Genomic DNA, 16,598 nt, shown 5'->3' on the forward strand with positions numbered 1-16,598 from the left:
ACGTTATGCAGGCAGAAAACCTAATACAGTTATTACAAACCCTCAAGCAGCAAGCAGCCTTTTTTAAAGGCCACCCAAGTGCGTAGAGGTACTTGAGAAACGGAGTTTCCGGTGTGCTGTGACACGCATGCGTCTGAACTTTTACCTGTCACGTGTGCTTGTGACAGCCTTTACTGTTTTTACATTTAAATTAATTTTCATAAATGTATTCAGTTTTGTTGTGAAACAGTAGTATATCTTGATTGCAGTTTTCAGAAAAATAATATGGCCATTAACCTTTGAACTTTGGTTCCGAGACGCTGCACTAATGGCGATACACTGTATGTAAACAAGCAGATAAATCCTGAACTAGGAAAGACGCGTGTCAGTGCTTGCGTTAAAAGTGTTTTAGATGCAATAGTTAAACGGGGAGGTATGGAAATGTTACAATACCCATGTGACGTTTTAATCCGTTAAATTAGCGTTCCAGTGTCCTTTCCTATACGAACCTTACGTTAACTCTGATACTGTAAATTACATAGAACACGTCATGAAGCCAGGGACAGATGAAGTGGAGAAGAAGGTCTTGCAGTATGAGGCCTTCGTGAATGAAGTCCTCAAGAGAGACCTAAAGTAAGTGGGAAGGCATTTAGCCATTTTAAGTGATTCTAAAAAAATGTTTGCAATTTTAGGGCTGTAACATATGATATATATTATTAATGACGAATGGCTCATTGTGCAGAATTTATACATAAATAAAGCCGTTCAGGAAGAAGAATGTGCAGTCGTGGCTAAAGTAATCCTAAAAACTGCAACACCTTCTGGAAAAAAGAGTAAGGTGAATTTTAAACGTTACACCGGTTGCTCCAAGTTTTCGTTAAGAGAATGTTATTAATTCTTATTAATTTTCTTCTGAATCAGAAAGCTGCTGGAGCAAAGGGATGAGGTATATGAAAAAATCTCTCAGTATCTGCAGCTTAAGAACGTCATCCAGAGCCTTCAGGTAAGGAGAATTCGAAGCAGTTTTTTTTTTTTTTAACTTTTAATGAAACCATGTTTGGTAGTTTGAAGTTATGGGAATGGTGTAATATTTTTGTAATGTCCAGAGGGGTTCTATTGATGAAATTTCAACATTCGTTGAACATACGTTCTCATAGTATTAAGTTGGATGGAAAAATGATTAACTGCTGGAAAGGTCTAGTGAAGAAAGGAGCATGTTGGGAATCCCTGAGAAGAAGGCAACAGAACTGGATGGGACATGTACTAAGAGGGATGGCCGAAACGTTCAGATTTTTTTTTTTTTTTTTTGCTTCATTTGCTCTTTCTCCAGTTAACCTTTGTCCAACGACCCCCAAAGTGCATCAATTTGGTTGGCAGTTCCACAAACCCTGTGTGGGTGTGTGCTTTAGAGGGTCCTTTGATGCAGTGGAGCTCAGTCCAGACCTGTTTCCTGTCTTGACATGTGTTGCCAGAATAGGCCACAGCCACAACTATGGAATGGATTAAGCAGGTTTAAGACAGTTGTTTTTCACAAAAGTACAGAAGTGGATATCTTGGCGAGCTCTGTAAGCCCTGCTGTTTCGTTGAATGACATGCGTGTGGCAGATTAACTGGCAGGATGATGCGCAACCTCTTGCTGCATCTAAATGGTGCCATCTTTCGCTTTATGCCTTTATACACTTCACATCGGCATTTGGCCAATTATTAGTAGAACACAACAAAACTTTCTGTTCAAGTTATGTGTTCAACATTTCTTCCCTCGCATTTTCTGTCATCCTACATTTACACAGATCATTGCAGACACGGAACACACATGAAATGTATGCGTTCCAAATAACAATATATTATTCACCCTATACAATTCAAGGCATCTCTCGCCCAAATAAACAGACTCGAGCTGGAAGAACTTTGTGTACGACGAAACAGTCAGTAGGGGGATGGGATAGCAGACTGCCTGCTGCTGGTGCTAATCGACACATTTGCAAAACAAAAGACGCTGATGAGGAGGTGCAAGGGAATTTAAGGTGGCCCGGGATTATGAGTCTTTTCGTAGGCTTCAGGGATTTTAGTGTTAAGGTAAATTCGAAAGAGTAAACTAATCTGTAATTGAAGTCCCATAATTCTCATTTTAAGATAGACCTGTTTGAAAATTTTACTAATGCTGTTCAACTGAAAGTTTTGAAATTTCATAAATTTTGTACAATGTGAGATATATAAATAAAAATTGAACTGCCACAACAAGGTTCCTTGACAAGAAAGATTGCCAAGTAAAAAAAATTTTAAAAAAATCGTCCACTGGGAAACGAGTTGTTTCGTACAGGCAGATGATGGAGTTGGTGCTTTTCACATGAACCTAAATCGAGACATACATTGTAGCTCTTAATAATCCATGTATATTAATAAAATTTCTACTTCATTTGCTTTTTTTCCCTTGAGTGGATACAGTGATATACTGTTGTAATAATGCTGCATAGTAATACATAGGCTATAGATGAACTGATTGTTTTGTTTTTGGTTATGTGACTATTGCATGTAAAAATAAAGTCTAAGTTGCTGATTATTAACTGAGTGTTCCAGAAAAAACATTTTGAAATGGAACAAAGTTATGTTTTAAAATGGTCCTAGACTACTGGATTTTATTATTTTTTTTATATAATTATACTAAGCATTGTAAATGAATGTATTGTAACACATTTCTTTGTAAGTAGAGAGAAAATTTAAACCTCTAAAGAGTAAAAAATTGTCTTTCTGCAAAATTAATTAAATTTGCTTATTAATGTCTTTAGGAGTCTGAGAGTAAAGAAATTAAAACTGATGTGGACCTTGGCTGTAATTTTTACGTTCAGGCTCATGTGTAAGTACAACTTTACAGTTAAACCTTTTCATTATCCTGTGAAAGCTAGGGTTACACAGCACACCGCATGTGAGAACTACAAAAGCCATGCCTATTTTGGTATAAATATTCACCCACAACTATATGAGGTCACGTCTGGCCAGTTTGCAGGTTGGATTAGATGTTTTCTCACCATTTGAGAGGGAGAAGCATACAAATTAAGCTGAGCGTCTTTGATTTGAGTTATTTTCATTATTGAGAGAATAAGCTTCCATAAGGGTGCATTTAAGTTCAAAAATGCCCTTTTATGTGATGTTCATTTGACTAGGGTAACTTTAAATACACATCCTTTTATGTGCTGCTTGTGTAAAAGCCGGAGGGGTATGTGTGCATGTGTGGTATGTTTTTTTTTTTTTTTCCTTCTTTAAATTACTAGATCTACTAAAAAGCTTACTTTAAATGTATATAATAATAATATGATGAACTTAGAGATGTGCTATCATGCACCTGCAAAAGGAAACCAATTACAGAATGTATGCATGGTCAACATTAATGTACATTCAGCAATTTAGTTTAATTGTATTAGAGAATTTTTTGTGAAAGGCCATTTCTCAGAGTCAAATCATCTTTTTGTTTGTTAAATATTTTAGTAAGAAGTCATCCCCAAAAATAAGTGATAACAATATGTAATTAGATATATTAGTTGTACATAATAGTACATAAAATACATCTTTTAATTGCATTTTACATATGTATTTTAAAATGGAATTCAAACAGGCTTGTGCTGGTGAAGGTAGCTTTCATAGACACCAGTTTCAAACCCAATGTTAAAAATTTAATTTCTTGTACTATTGTTGGATGTTGGTTATGAATGGCCTATAGGTGATTTTAGTTCATATTTTTTACACTTCAAAAATCCTAAAGTTAAAATATGTGTTGAAGTCTAAAGCAAAACAGTCTCACAAGAGTTTTATTTAAAAGAGCATAAAAATAACTAGCATTGTATAGCATGTTTTTATTTTAAAATCTTTACAGATTAGTTTTTACTTTGATTCTTCGTTTCTCCAACTTTATTACCTCCTGTGTAAGGTAGTTCTTTAATCCACATTCGTGAGACATCTGCAGTATATTTTTTCCAAACTGGTTATGACCACGGGTTTAAGGAAATACATTTACCCCCAGCTGCAGACACACTATAAAAATGTAGATTTTGTTTTCTATTCTGTGAGTGAATGGACCTATAGGGAAGGTAGCTTTGTGAGTTAGTTGTCAAGTAGTAAATGGAGGTTTTAAGTCTTGAAAATTTAGAGATGGAACACAAGAAATGGCAGAGTTGTTGTGGTTGCATCAACTGTGAATGTGACAGATGTCAAACTGGTAAAGTAGACAACAAATTTTTTTAAGCTGGTTTTGGGAACAGGAGGCAACACCGATGCAATAGTCAAAGTATTTTATATAGATCAGAACAATGCCTAGGTAGACAGAAAGAAATGCTCTTCTACCTATACAAAGAAGATATTGGCATTGCTTGGTCCCATCATAGTACATGTTCTTATACTACTGGCCTGCTTTCAGATAGTATTGAAGTAAAGAGAGAATTTTGTGAATCTGATGAGAGTAATCGTGGGAGAGTCCTGGCGTTAACTGGTTAATGTCGAGTTTGAGTTCAGTCGCACAGTGTGTTGAGGCAGTAAGGACCCTGAAACCATAAGTTATTAAACCTTGTAACTGTGAATATGGTTAATGTATATATAATAGGAAGAAAACCCTATTAGATAGATCTGAAAACAGTACAGTGTCCAGAATTTCCCAATTAGTGTATTTTGGGAATAATAATGTTAATAGTACTACTGCTACTAAACTCTTTGTGAGGAACACTACTGGATATACCTCAGCCTTGGGTTAGCCTACTTCTTCTTGGTGGTACCTGTGCTTGTATTATAAAAAAAAAAGTTTTACTTATAAGAATTCAAATGTCAAACCTTAAAGAATAAATTTAGAAATAAATGGAAACTAAATATTTTTTTATAAAGTGACTGAGTGAGTTAGACCATGTGAGGAATGGGCAAACAGATAATTTGTACTAAAGTACAGAGAGAAGTCAGTCATACATATTTAGAATGAATCACTAGCATCACATTAATGGAAATAAATTAAATGAGAAATCCCCGCTATGCAGTAAACCTTTAAAATTAACAATAAACCACAAGCTCAGATATACACTTGCATGTATAGTATGTATTGGCAGATTGCAGCAATTGTATATCCTGTATAAAAAGGGTTAAGGGCATATAATTTACATAACGTTTTCAACGCATTTTCATTTTTAGATGCAACGTTTTATAATTTGCAAAGCCTTCATAACTACATCTTTTTTCTTCAGTTCAGCTTCTTTGTCAGCACGTAGGGCAATCAAGGTCTCTTAAGCAATGATTAAAATAAAACCCTTTGTTGGCTTTTCTGATGATTTATGAAGTTTGTGAAACTGCAATAATTTACTTTCTTTATACCACATAGGCCAGACACTTCAAAGATTTTTGTGGCAATTGGCTATGGTTTCTTTGTTGAATTCACACTTTCAGAAGCACTGAGTTTTATTGAAAAGAAAACCAAGCAACTGACAGAGTAAGTGAAACTAATGAATTGAGGCTGAATATTAAAATGTAGTTATTTCATCAAAATGTTATCCTATTATTTATTTAGGAGGCACAGGAATTGTGTATCCCTTTCTTAAAATTTAATTTTAAGGCAAAATAATAAACAATTATATCTAAGTAACTCTATATATTGTGTACTAGATAGCTTAATTAACATTTGTGACACAATTTTTCTGAACTCTCAAGGTTACATACAAGTTCTTTTTAGACTGCCAAACGTACTAGTTTGCCTACAAGTGGATTTGTGATTTTTTTTGTATTCTTTTAAGGTCAAACTTCTGCTATTATCCCAGCAACATTGGGCACAAAGTAGGGAGCAAACCAGAATTGCCATCAGTCCATTTCATTGTACAAAGCTACGTGGGTTTGGGGTGAGGGTGGAATGCCATGCAGATAAGTGGAAATTCACTAATTCCATACAGGCAGATGTTTGCTATGGAATTCCAGGAAACTAGATCTGTAAAGCACATACTAAGTACTGTAGAACTAAACCAAGCTAGTTTGCCGTATACCACATGTAAATCTGTATCCCTGTATTTTTCATTTTCATGGCTGTTGTGAAATTTACAGTCTCCTTCTTTTAAGATATGCACTAGCTTTTGATATTTAGTTTTAACTTGGGGTTGTTTATTGAAAGTAGTACAGTATGTCAATATGATGTTAAGGGCCTTTGAAAATTAAATCTTAATTGAAGTTTTGGTATATTTCTTAGATACAGTGAAATGCTCACAAAAGATTCTGCAAAAATCAAAGCCAATATTCGTTTGTTTTTAGAGGTAAGTAATGAGATTCAAACGAGGGGTTTAACATATGTAATTTATTAAGTTATTGTAATTATCCTTAAAATTAATATTACTTAATTACTATGTACTTCTAAATTCTTAGTATAGTGGGAAAATATTTTGTCATAAATAAATGATTTGTTCAGTAGAAGGTGAAATGTTGCTTAACTGTACCTTCTGTGCAAAACAAATTAAATGTAACCCACAATAATTGGTTGCAGTGAATATTTAAGTATAAATGTGATTCATATCAAGTCGTTTCAGCTTATATGCAAGTATAAATGTAAATCATTTATTGGTAAATGTAGGCTTTTAGAGTGTAGATTGATCCTGTATAAAGGTTGTGATTAAATGGTTCAGGACTTAACTATCCAAATCAAATAAAGGTTAAAATGTTACAAATATGAATATGACACCAAACCAATTATAAACATAATCCCATCCATTCATTTTCTAAATGCACTTATGCAGAGCAAGGTTGTGGAGATGCCAGAGCCTAACCTACCAAGCATCAGTCTCAAGGCAAGAAAAAAATCCTGGATAGGGTGTGTCAGCTAGTTGTGGGGTAAGCGCACACACATAGATACCAGAGACAAATTTAGCATCGTCAATCTAATGTAACCTGTATGGCTTTGGACTGAGAGAGGAAATCGTAGCACCCAGAAGAAACCCACCTGGACACTGGGAGACCATTCAAATTTCATGCATGAAGCACCTGGGACTTGAACCTTGGCCTCCTTGTTGTGAGGCATTGGCACTAACACACATTATTCCAAATGCATATAGTACAAGTTAAAAAATAGTGATAGTCTGAAGGGAGCAAAAGAAAAATATTTGCTTTATATTTCTGCAAAAATTTCTCCTTTTTCCATTTTCTGAATATTTGGGTACTTTTGAAATTGAATGTGCTCAGGTATTGAAGGAGCTCTGAGTGACTTAAAACACATACATCTGGTGATCCAAAAAATCTTGGGCATGCAAAATAAAGTGCCAGATATGTAGTACATTTGATTGTGCCCTTTGTTCAGCAAGGCTAGCAAAAGAAATTGCGTTAAATATTTTCTTAAACATTTAGGACCAACATTGGTCAAATCTGTCAGTCTTCAGAAACTGTGTCACCACAGTGAATTACTACATTAGAAATCTTTAGAGGAATGGCCTAGATATTCCTAAATTTAAAATTAAGGGAATGGTGTAAAGCAGACTGTGTGATTTGGTAGGAAAACCATCAATGTCTTCCAGCTTGGAAGTGGTTTATAACAGTCTATGGGTATACTGAATCACAATCAGTGATGCTGGTATTCTATTGAGAAGATTTGGGACAATGGTGTGTATTCTCCTGATTAACTCTTGCTAGAATTACTCAGAATTTTAATATTAATGGCTCATAAAAGGCTGGTTAATATTATAAACATGTTTACATTCATTGGGAGTGTTTCATGTGCAATAGTTTAAATACTGTAGTATTATGCTCTTCAGGAAAACTGAAAAACAGATCCGCTATAGTGATGAGTGAACCTCAGAGTTCACTTTGCCATGAGTTCAGCGAAATTGTAGAAATGTTCGCAAACTTCACCAAACTCAAATGCATTGAAGTCCATGAGAAGGAGGAACAGAGCTAGTTTGTAGTGGATTATAATGGTTCAGTGGTCTAAGTGTCTCTGAGGTCTTGGAAAAAGTCTGCCAGCTATGTTGGATTGATTATGGTGCCCAGATGTATAATCTGAGCTGTAAGACAGCAGAACCACTGTGCCACTGTACCTCAAACAACAAAAGAGTAGATGAAAGGAATACCACAGACAGCTACAAACCAGCAATAAGTAAACAAAATGCAGATAAGTGAGCTCACAGAGTTCCTCACTTGGAGTACACATTGGTTGTTCCACAAAGAGGCAGCATGGGACTGGCTTTTTTCATTGTGTGACACGGCTCCGGGTACAGGTAGGACATATGTTTTGTTTCTGATTGATCTGTGCAGACCCCTTCATCAAAAAGAAAGAAATGCTTTGTAAATAGTAATAAACCTTTTAGTTCAGTGTGTCCTGTGTTTTCTCTGGGATGGGGCGCGTGTGTTGCTCCTTTTAAGGCTTCTGTTGGGATTATAGCAGGACACGTGGCTATTTTTGTATGCATAATTCGCCATCTGGTGCTTTGCTGCACAGGGATCAGTGTTGGAGCTGGTGGCATTACTCCTAATATTCTCATTATGGCCGGCTAAAGTACCCATTAAATAAAGGAGAAAAAGAAAAACAAAAACTTGCATTATTTTTAATGCATGTGTGATTTAAATCTGGCAGTGTTTCTCAACTTTTGTAGTATGCGTGAAAACTCTGCATTTGGCTGCTACAGCTCTGTGATGTCATGCTGGCCTAGCAAAGCATCATCCGGCACTGAGTGTAATTTTCATCTAAGCTGACCGCATAGAGAATTTACAGGAGAATATTTGGCAAACAAGGTCACAGACAAAAATGCAGCATATTTATACATAGCGAAAAATGCTTTGCTCATTTTTTTCACCAGTCAACACTAATTAGCAATTAATAAAAAAAATTAATCTGACCTAGATAAGTAACATCATAATGAACAATAATTGAACTAGTTAATAGTGAGTTTTAAAAATAAATGGATACATACATCTGGTTGGGTTTGTTCACTTAGCCATTATTTTAATAAATTAAGCTTGCCATCATAATCAATATCACACTTGTGCATAAAATAAAAAAAGTGGGCAATTTTTTTTTTTCTTTCCAGATAAATTACCTTTAGCGGTCTTTTTGCTTTTTTTCCCAACTGTGTCTTTTATAGGCTTTTATTATGACATTAAAATGTCATCATGCAATTTAATTTGATACCTTGTTTAAATGTTTTGCTTTATCAATCTATAACAGGGATTACGGGAGATACAAGGTTTACAAGATCCTCCTAACAACTGGACCCCAGATGTTTTCTAGAACATGATGGCCTGTTTGGAAGAACTATGCTGTATTCTGTTAAATACACAGTTCTTTTCAGAAGCCTGATGATGCCATTTATTCCCCATCTACAGCTGTCTCCAGGGCTTGAATAAAACCTTTTCTCATGGTCTGGTTAAGAGTTAGACATAATTCCACATTTGTTTACATTGTTGGTTTTAAGGATTGCAGTGTCTTACGATACTTTTTTGACTAATAATCAAAATTATATCTTAAAAAATGACTCTGGTGCTAATTTTAAGCATAGACACAAAATGATGCTTTGTTCACAGTTTAAGGAAGTATGATTTGGGCATATAAAATGTATAACTATCTGCATGATTCTGATTTTTACAATTAATATCAGGTGCAGCAGACGAAGTTCCAACTCCTGGGGATATAACCGAAGGAGGGACACTCTCTGTGTAATACTTGCTTTTTGTCTTTAATCTTATTGTGTTTGTTTTTCATTCTTATATTACAAAGTCTCTTTTGAAGTTAGTCAATGAAATTAATTCCACTTCAGAAATTGTGTTATATGGCAGATACCACCTCTACAAAAGAACGTATTCACTTATTAAATATTTAAAAAAAAAATAGATTTGCATTGGTGTTGAAGGTTGCAGTAAAAACCAAGAACAGTATGTTACAAAATTGCTGTGTATTATAACCTGTAAATATAAAGTGTATAGGTTTTTATGTTGGAATAAACTTTTAATAGCCTTTTGATTTCCTTAATTATTTTTAACATTTTATTTCATAGATTAGTAAAAACATTTTATAGAGCAAATTTGAAGTGAAGAACATTATATGAAATTTTGGGTAAGGCAGGACATTTTAGATGTGTGGATATTCTTGAAGTAGCAGGAATATCCTGAACTTCTATTTAAAATTTCTGTGAATTATAATTCTAATTAAGCCTAATAGTTAGTTTTGACTCGCAATAAACCAAAAAATGTTGTGGGAAGCATGGTGGTGCAGTGTTCGTGTTGCTGCCTCACAGTAAGAACGGGGTTCACATTATGGGCCGTTCCTGTATGGAGTTTGCATGTTTTCCCCATGTCTGTGTAGTTTCCTATAGGTGCTCTAGTTTCCTCCTACAGTCGTCAAGATTTGCATGTTTGGTGAATTGGTGATGCTAAATTGGCCTGTTTGTGCATTTGTGAGTTCAGCTTGTGATGGACTGGTGCCCTGTTCATGGTTTGTTCCTTCCTTAAGCTCTAGCAAAACTCTCCCATGACCCTGGTCTGGGTTAAGTGGGTTAGAAAATTACATGTTTCTCTTGCCACTTAACTTGGGTAGGAATATTTATTAACTGACTTTCAAAGATACTATTGAAGTCCTTTACAGGGTCATTTTTTTAATGTACTGTTAATCGGTTCATTTACATTGACAGAAAAAGGAAATTACTTGACTGATGCATAGTTCAAAATGCTGAGAAAGTACATTTTGCAATATTTATGCTATATATGCATCATTATATTAAATACTAGTACCGGCGCACTGCACAATAACATGCAATGAATACACTTGACTTGTACTCTTTCTCTGTATGTTTAGCATTCGTTTGCTCAGAGTTTTCGGCGCTTGCTGGTTCCTGAGCAGCTCTTCTTTTCTCTACCCTAGTGGCCCACTTCTTCTCTTCTTTTTGCGTTAAAACTGATTAAGTCAGTGTTTGTGTTGCAATTACTAAGTACGTTTTCCTTAATTTTTCACTTAAGCTGCCACTTAAGTGATCAATCTACCTCAAGAATGAATTAAGATATGAAGAGGTAGAGGTGGGAGGGAATGAGAACGGCGCCCGTACACATGTGCCACACCGCTGCCTTGCTGATCGCTGCCAGGAGTTGATTCTATAATAAAATTAAAAAGAGGAATAACCTTGGAGGTCTATCATCACCCAGAAAGCGGGTAGTAGACATCACATAGCATATGTGTACCAAATGTCAGGTCAATTATTCAAACGGTTTGCGAGCTACAGCTGATTTAAAATCCTGGACAGACAAACGAACAGCCATGGTAGTGTATTATATAAGAAGATTAGTTGGGAAAGCAAAGTTATTTAGTCCAAAACCCCCCATCCCAAATCATGATAGAGATAACTATCTCTATTAAAGGATAAGTTTTGTATTTTTCAAGTCAAAGGTTATTTCTTCACAATCACAGTATATATAATTTTGGCACATGAAATTGTATTCTAAGGCAAAGCATATTTTATAAATTTAAAAAAATGCCTAGCCAACTTTTTTGTTTCACAATAGAGCTCATGGGTACCAGGGTCCATTATGAAGTGAAACCATAACTTGCCAAATATGTCTCTTTTTCAAGTCAAAAATGTTACTGAGTATTACTCCGCATCTTGAGATTACACAAACATTGCAAAACAGAATATACATGTACTAAAAAGGAAAAAAAGTTAACCACTGTTCTAAGATTCACCCATTTTAAAAGGAGACTGGCTGTGTGATTTACTTTACCACTTGTTTTCATCCATGGCACCTTTCAGGGCTAAGGGCATAGATTCACCAAGGAAAGCCATCTCCAGGTGGTGTTATTGATGTTGAATGTTGATGCCCAAATGTAAATGCCTGCCTATGTTCTGTAGACTACTAGACTATGGAAGCTTATTTAATTATTTCACAAGGATATTGCCTGCTGTTGCTGGATTGTTAATGTACGCATGTGCTTCAGTGAGAGAGAATATCAACCATATGACTAGCATGCAATGAAGTTACAAGAAGGGAACAGATGCCATAGGCATACATCCAGGCATCCATCTTCCTAACTCACTTATCCAGGGTAGGGTTTTGGGCCAGCTAGCAATAAACTCAAAGCAGAAACAATCTACAGACAGGGCACCTGTCGAATACAGGGCAAACACACACACTCCTACATACTAGGGCCACTGTAGCAATGTCAGTCCAGTTAACCTGCATGTGTCTGAACTGTAGAAGGAAATCGGAGCACTCAGGAAGAGCACACAAACACCAAGCAAAGAACGCCCACAATATGAACCACAACCTCCATTACTGCAGACAGCAATATTGCCACAGTGCTGCCCAATAGTAGTAGTGTACATTTCTTGTGCTCGTGCTTGTGTGCAATTCGTTTTGAAAGTGAACGGATACTGGTACAAGGTAACAAGGTAGGTCATATCTGCATTCTATTTACATGTATTGTGTCTATTATTTGACACAAGAATATTATTACAATCCTAAAAAGAACAGGCCATTCAGCCCAACAAAGTTTGCCACTTAATTCTTGCTTAAAAACATTGTCCAGTTTTGAATCCCTAAAGTGTTAAATGTCTGTTATGCTACTTGGTAGCTTATACCAAATGTCTATGGTTCTCTGTGTAAAGAAAAACTGCCAACTGCGTCTCCTTGTTGTTGATGAACTCATTTTAAAAGAACAGTCTGGATCTACTGTACTAATTCCCTTCATTATTTTAAACACTTCATACATGTCACCTCTTAATCTTCTTTTGCTTAAACAGAAAAGGCTCCGCTCTTTTAATCTTTCTTCATAATTCATACCCTGTAGCCCTGGAATTAGCCTAGTCATTTTTCTCTGGACCTTCTGTAGCACTGCTATGTCATTTTTGTAGCCTGGAAACCAAAGATGCACACAGTACTCGAGATGAGGCCTGACCAGTGCATTATAAAGCTTTAGCATAACCTCCTTGGACTTACACACCGTGCTATTTAACGTAACATTCTGTTAGCCTTCTTAATAGCTTCTGAACACTGTCTGGATGTTGATAGCGTAAAGTAAACTTGACTCCTAAATCCTCCTCATAAGGTGTACTCTTGATTTTCAGACCTCCCATTGTGAATTCAAACCTAATATTTTTATTTCCTAGGTGTAATACTTTACATTTACTGACATTAAACTTCATCTGCCACAAATCTGCCCAAGCTTGTATGCTGTATATATAAAATATATATGTTAAAAATAGCAGCAGCCCTACCACTGACCCCTGTGGAAAACCACACCTAAAATCAGCCAGTTCTGATAAGGTTCCTTGCACCATCACCCTCTACTTCCTGTGTCTGAGCCAATTTTGCACCCATCTAAAAACATTTGATGCCCAACCTCACAAGTCGCACCTTATCAAATGCTTTCAGAAAGTCCAAGTAAATATCATAAACTCCACTTTGATCATACACTTTTGTTGCTTCCTCAAAGAATTCCAGCATGTTAGTAAAACATGACTTCCCTCTTCTGAACCCATGCTGACTGTTAAGAAAAACTCCTGTACTTGTCATGTGCTGCTCAATCTTATCCTTCATAATTCCTTCCATTAATTTTCCTGTGATGCACATTAAGCTTATTGGCCTATAGTTGCTTGGATCTACCCAATCACCCTTTTTATATAACAGGATAATATTTGCCATTTTCTAGTCCTTCGGAATTTCCCCAGTGTGCAGTGAATGTATGTGCCAATGGTTTATATATGTACTCACTAAACTCCTTATGAACTTGAGGGTAAATATTATCTGATCCTGGAGATTTGTTTGATTTGGAAATTGTAGAGGAGAATCAATCGGTATCTCCTTAGTAGTTCCATTTACCGCTGGGAGGTTATCTGCTTCCTCACTTGCGAAGACCTCAGAAAAATGCTTACTTAGAGCATCCGCTATTTCACTGTTTGTGTTTTTTAATACCCCTGTACTATTCCTGATGCACTTCACCTCCTCCTTGGCTGTTCATTTACTACTAAAATACTCTTTGGGTTGTCTTTTGCCTTAACTGCTATATTCCTCTCCAACTGTCTTTTAGTTTCCCTAATATCCTTCTTAATGGTTGCCTTTGTATTCTTATGCACCCTATTTTGGTCACTCAAAATGATGGCTATCCCAATCTGTGATTTTTTTTTTTTTTTTTGTTTTGGAAATATGGCAACCCCGTTTCCAGTGTAATTTTGTTATCAGAGGCATTTTTTCTTAAATTGAAACCTTAGGGGTCGCCACAGTGGATCATCTTGTCCGCATATTGATTTGGCAAAGTTTTACACCAGATGCCCTTCCTGACGTAACCCTCCCCATTTATCCGGGCTTGGGACCGGCACGAAGAAACATACTGGTTTGTGCATCCCCTGTGGCTGGGTTCCTAAATCTGCTAAATTTAATGTTTCCTAATGGTAAATACTGTTGTAAATTGTCAGATTAAATACTTGTAATATAGTTCTACTCATTAATAATTGCGCCAGAGAGTGGCAACATAGGGCACATTGATGCACACATGCAAGTAAGAATTTCCCTGTACTCTGTACACGTAAAAATAATGAACCCTTTAAGACTACTTTTATAGGCTTATATACTGTAGCTTCTACCATGCTCTTCATAAGTGAATAAGAGCCATGTATTATTACAAAATAATCGGTGCAACTGTTTGAAGGTATGCAATCAAAATAGTTACTGGGCTAGGTCAGGGGTAGGCAACGTCGGTCCTGGTGAGCCGCAGTGGCTACAGGTTTTCATTCCAACCCAATTGCTTAATTAGAAACCAATCATTGCCAATCTCAGACCTTATTTAATTTTATGGCTTGTTAGTCTGTGCAATGTAAGGCTCTTATATCGTAGATTTTTTTTCCTTTCCAAAGATATCATCCAAATGATATGAAGCCTAAAACAGATCATTTTCAGTCTGTAACATTTTTCTATTAAGTGTTTTATTAAATCAAACAGTGCATGATGAACACACACAGATGTAATTGGAAAAAAGCTAGCTGGAGAACTGCTGGCTGCTTTGTCTTTTACATCTTATTGCTAATAAGGAGCAATTAAAACACTGAATGCAGCAGTTTAAGATTGAAATAAGCAATTAAGGTTGGAGAACCTTAACAAGCGAGACCACTAAAATGAAGCATCAAAATGTCACTTAAGCAATATGTGCTTCATCAGCAATAATTGAGTTCTCGTTAAGGAACTGGGTTGGAACAAAAACCTGCACATACTGCGGCTCACCAGGACCGACGTTGCCTACCCCTGGGCTAGGTGATATTCTGGTATGTAGCAGCAGAAAGTAGTGCATTCTGTGATTGCCTGCTTGATTTCATTGCTTTGTGGACAAATAATAACCTGTAGCCACATGTATTTATTTATATCATTCTTTATGATGTTCAAAAAAAATTTAATGTACAAAAATACCATTTGATTGACTAGGAGAATGTTGATTATATTAAGTGAGCGTAACAGACGGACGCCTAGACCATCTTATCATAATATAGTAAAACGTCAATTACACGAACGTCAATCACCTAAACCACCACTGCACAGTATTTACATACAGGTATTTGGTGTGTAGGTTGTTATGGTGAAGTATTACTCCTGCAGCAGTAATGAATTAATTTCCAATTATATATTCAAAGATACTGTATCTATATTATAGCTAGTCATGCGCAAAACCTAAACATTTGTTACATATGCAATTTTGTAATTGTAAAATGTGAACCTATGTGTTTTTGAGGGCTTTTCAAACAACTCTGGGATGTACAGCAAGGAATATAGCACTCTAAACATTATTCCGCATCCTAGTCCTCCAGCATCACCCAATCTTCCATGCAGCCTCATTTACAGCCTCCCAGCACATTCACCTTGCTTGTTCTGCCTCATCCTGCTTATTTCAGGTACAGGTTACACTATCTGTACTCGCTTTCCTCAACTCCATAACCTGAATCCTTCTGGTGGTTCGCCGTCTGCCATGGACCCAAGCCAAGCAAAGACATTGCCCTAAAATGCATGCACAATACATTTTCCCATGTTTATTTAAAAAAAAAAAAAAAAAAAAAACTTTAATTTGTGTGTAATTACTTGTGTGTTTAGTTAGGTTATATGTAAAAAAAAAGTGTGATTTCTACAAACCTTGTAAAACAATTAGGTAAGTTAAAAATAAATAATACAGTATACATTGTTTGTTTTTTCAAAACATTATTTATAAATCATTTCCTAAATCACTTTTTTCATAAAACTATATTTTAAAGTGCTGTACACTAGTAATAACATTGCTTACAATAATTTAATTGTAGGCCTAATTACACTTTGTTTCATTTATTTCATCTAAACTGTGTATTCTCATGTAAGTTTTACTATCCTATTTCATTAACCGAACCAAACTTGGTCCCAATTAGCATTTATATAGTGAGTTCCACAGAAATCATCACAGACAAAATATCTGTACTATCTGACTCAAGCAGAATGCGCAGTGTGCATAAGTTTCATGGAAACAATGAAATGTTTACTTTCAGCTGTCGCTCCATCCTTATTGCGTACCAACTGATTTCATTACAGAATCGTGCATGAAGTGCAAAGTAGGAATCTGCTCTGGGCAATAAGCCAGACACACTCATGTTCAGAGGCAATTGTCAACCTCATATTTAAGTATTTGAGAACCT

General features: G+C 35.9%; 1 protein-coding gene across 2 annotated transcripts; it reads left to right on the forward strand.

Annotated features, from left to right (window-relative positions):
• Positions 1–84: 84 nt before the first annotated feature.
• On the forward strand, positions 85–9,924 carry uxt (ubiquitously-expressed, prefoldin-like chaperone). Of its 2 annotated transcripts, XM_051933520.1 has the most exons (6): positions 101–612; positions 901–982; positions 2,766–2,833; positions 5,330–5,437; positions 6,182–6,245; positions 9,140–9,924. In XM_051933520.1, the coding sequence occupies exons 1-6, from the start codon at positions 530–532 to the stop codon at positions 9,200–9,202; spliced, it is 468 nt and encodes a 155-aa protein (XP_051789480.1). In that variant the 5' UTR covers positions 101–529; the 3' UTR covers positions 9,203–9,924. The 2 variants fall into 2 exon arrangements, with proteins under 2 accessions (XP_051789481.1, XP_051789480.1); XM_051933521.1 differs by lacking the exon at positions 6,182–6,245 and having other exon boundaries at positions 85–612.
• Positions 9,925–16,598: the final 6,674 nt, after the last annotated feature.

The sequence above is a fragment of the Erpetoichthys calabaricus genome, chromosome 11, assembly GCF_900747795.2.
Source record: "Erpetoichthys calabaricus chromosome 11, fErpCal1.3, whole genome shotgun sequence".
Taxonomy (NCBI): Eukaryota; Metazoa; Chordata; class Cladistia; order Polypteriformes; family Polypteridae; genus Erpetoichthys; species Erpetoichthys calabaricus.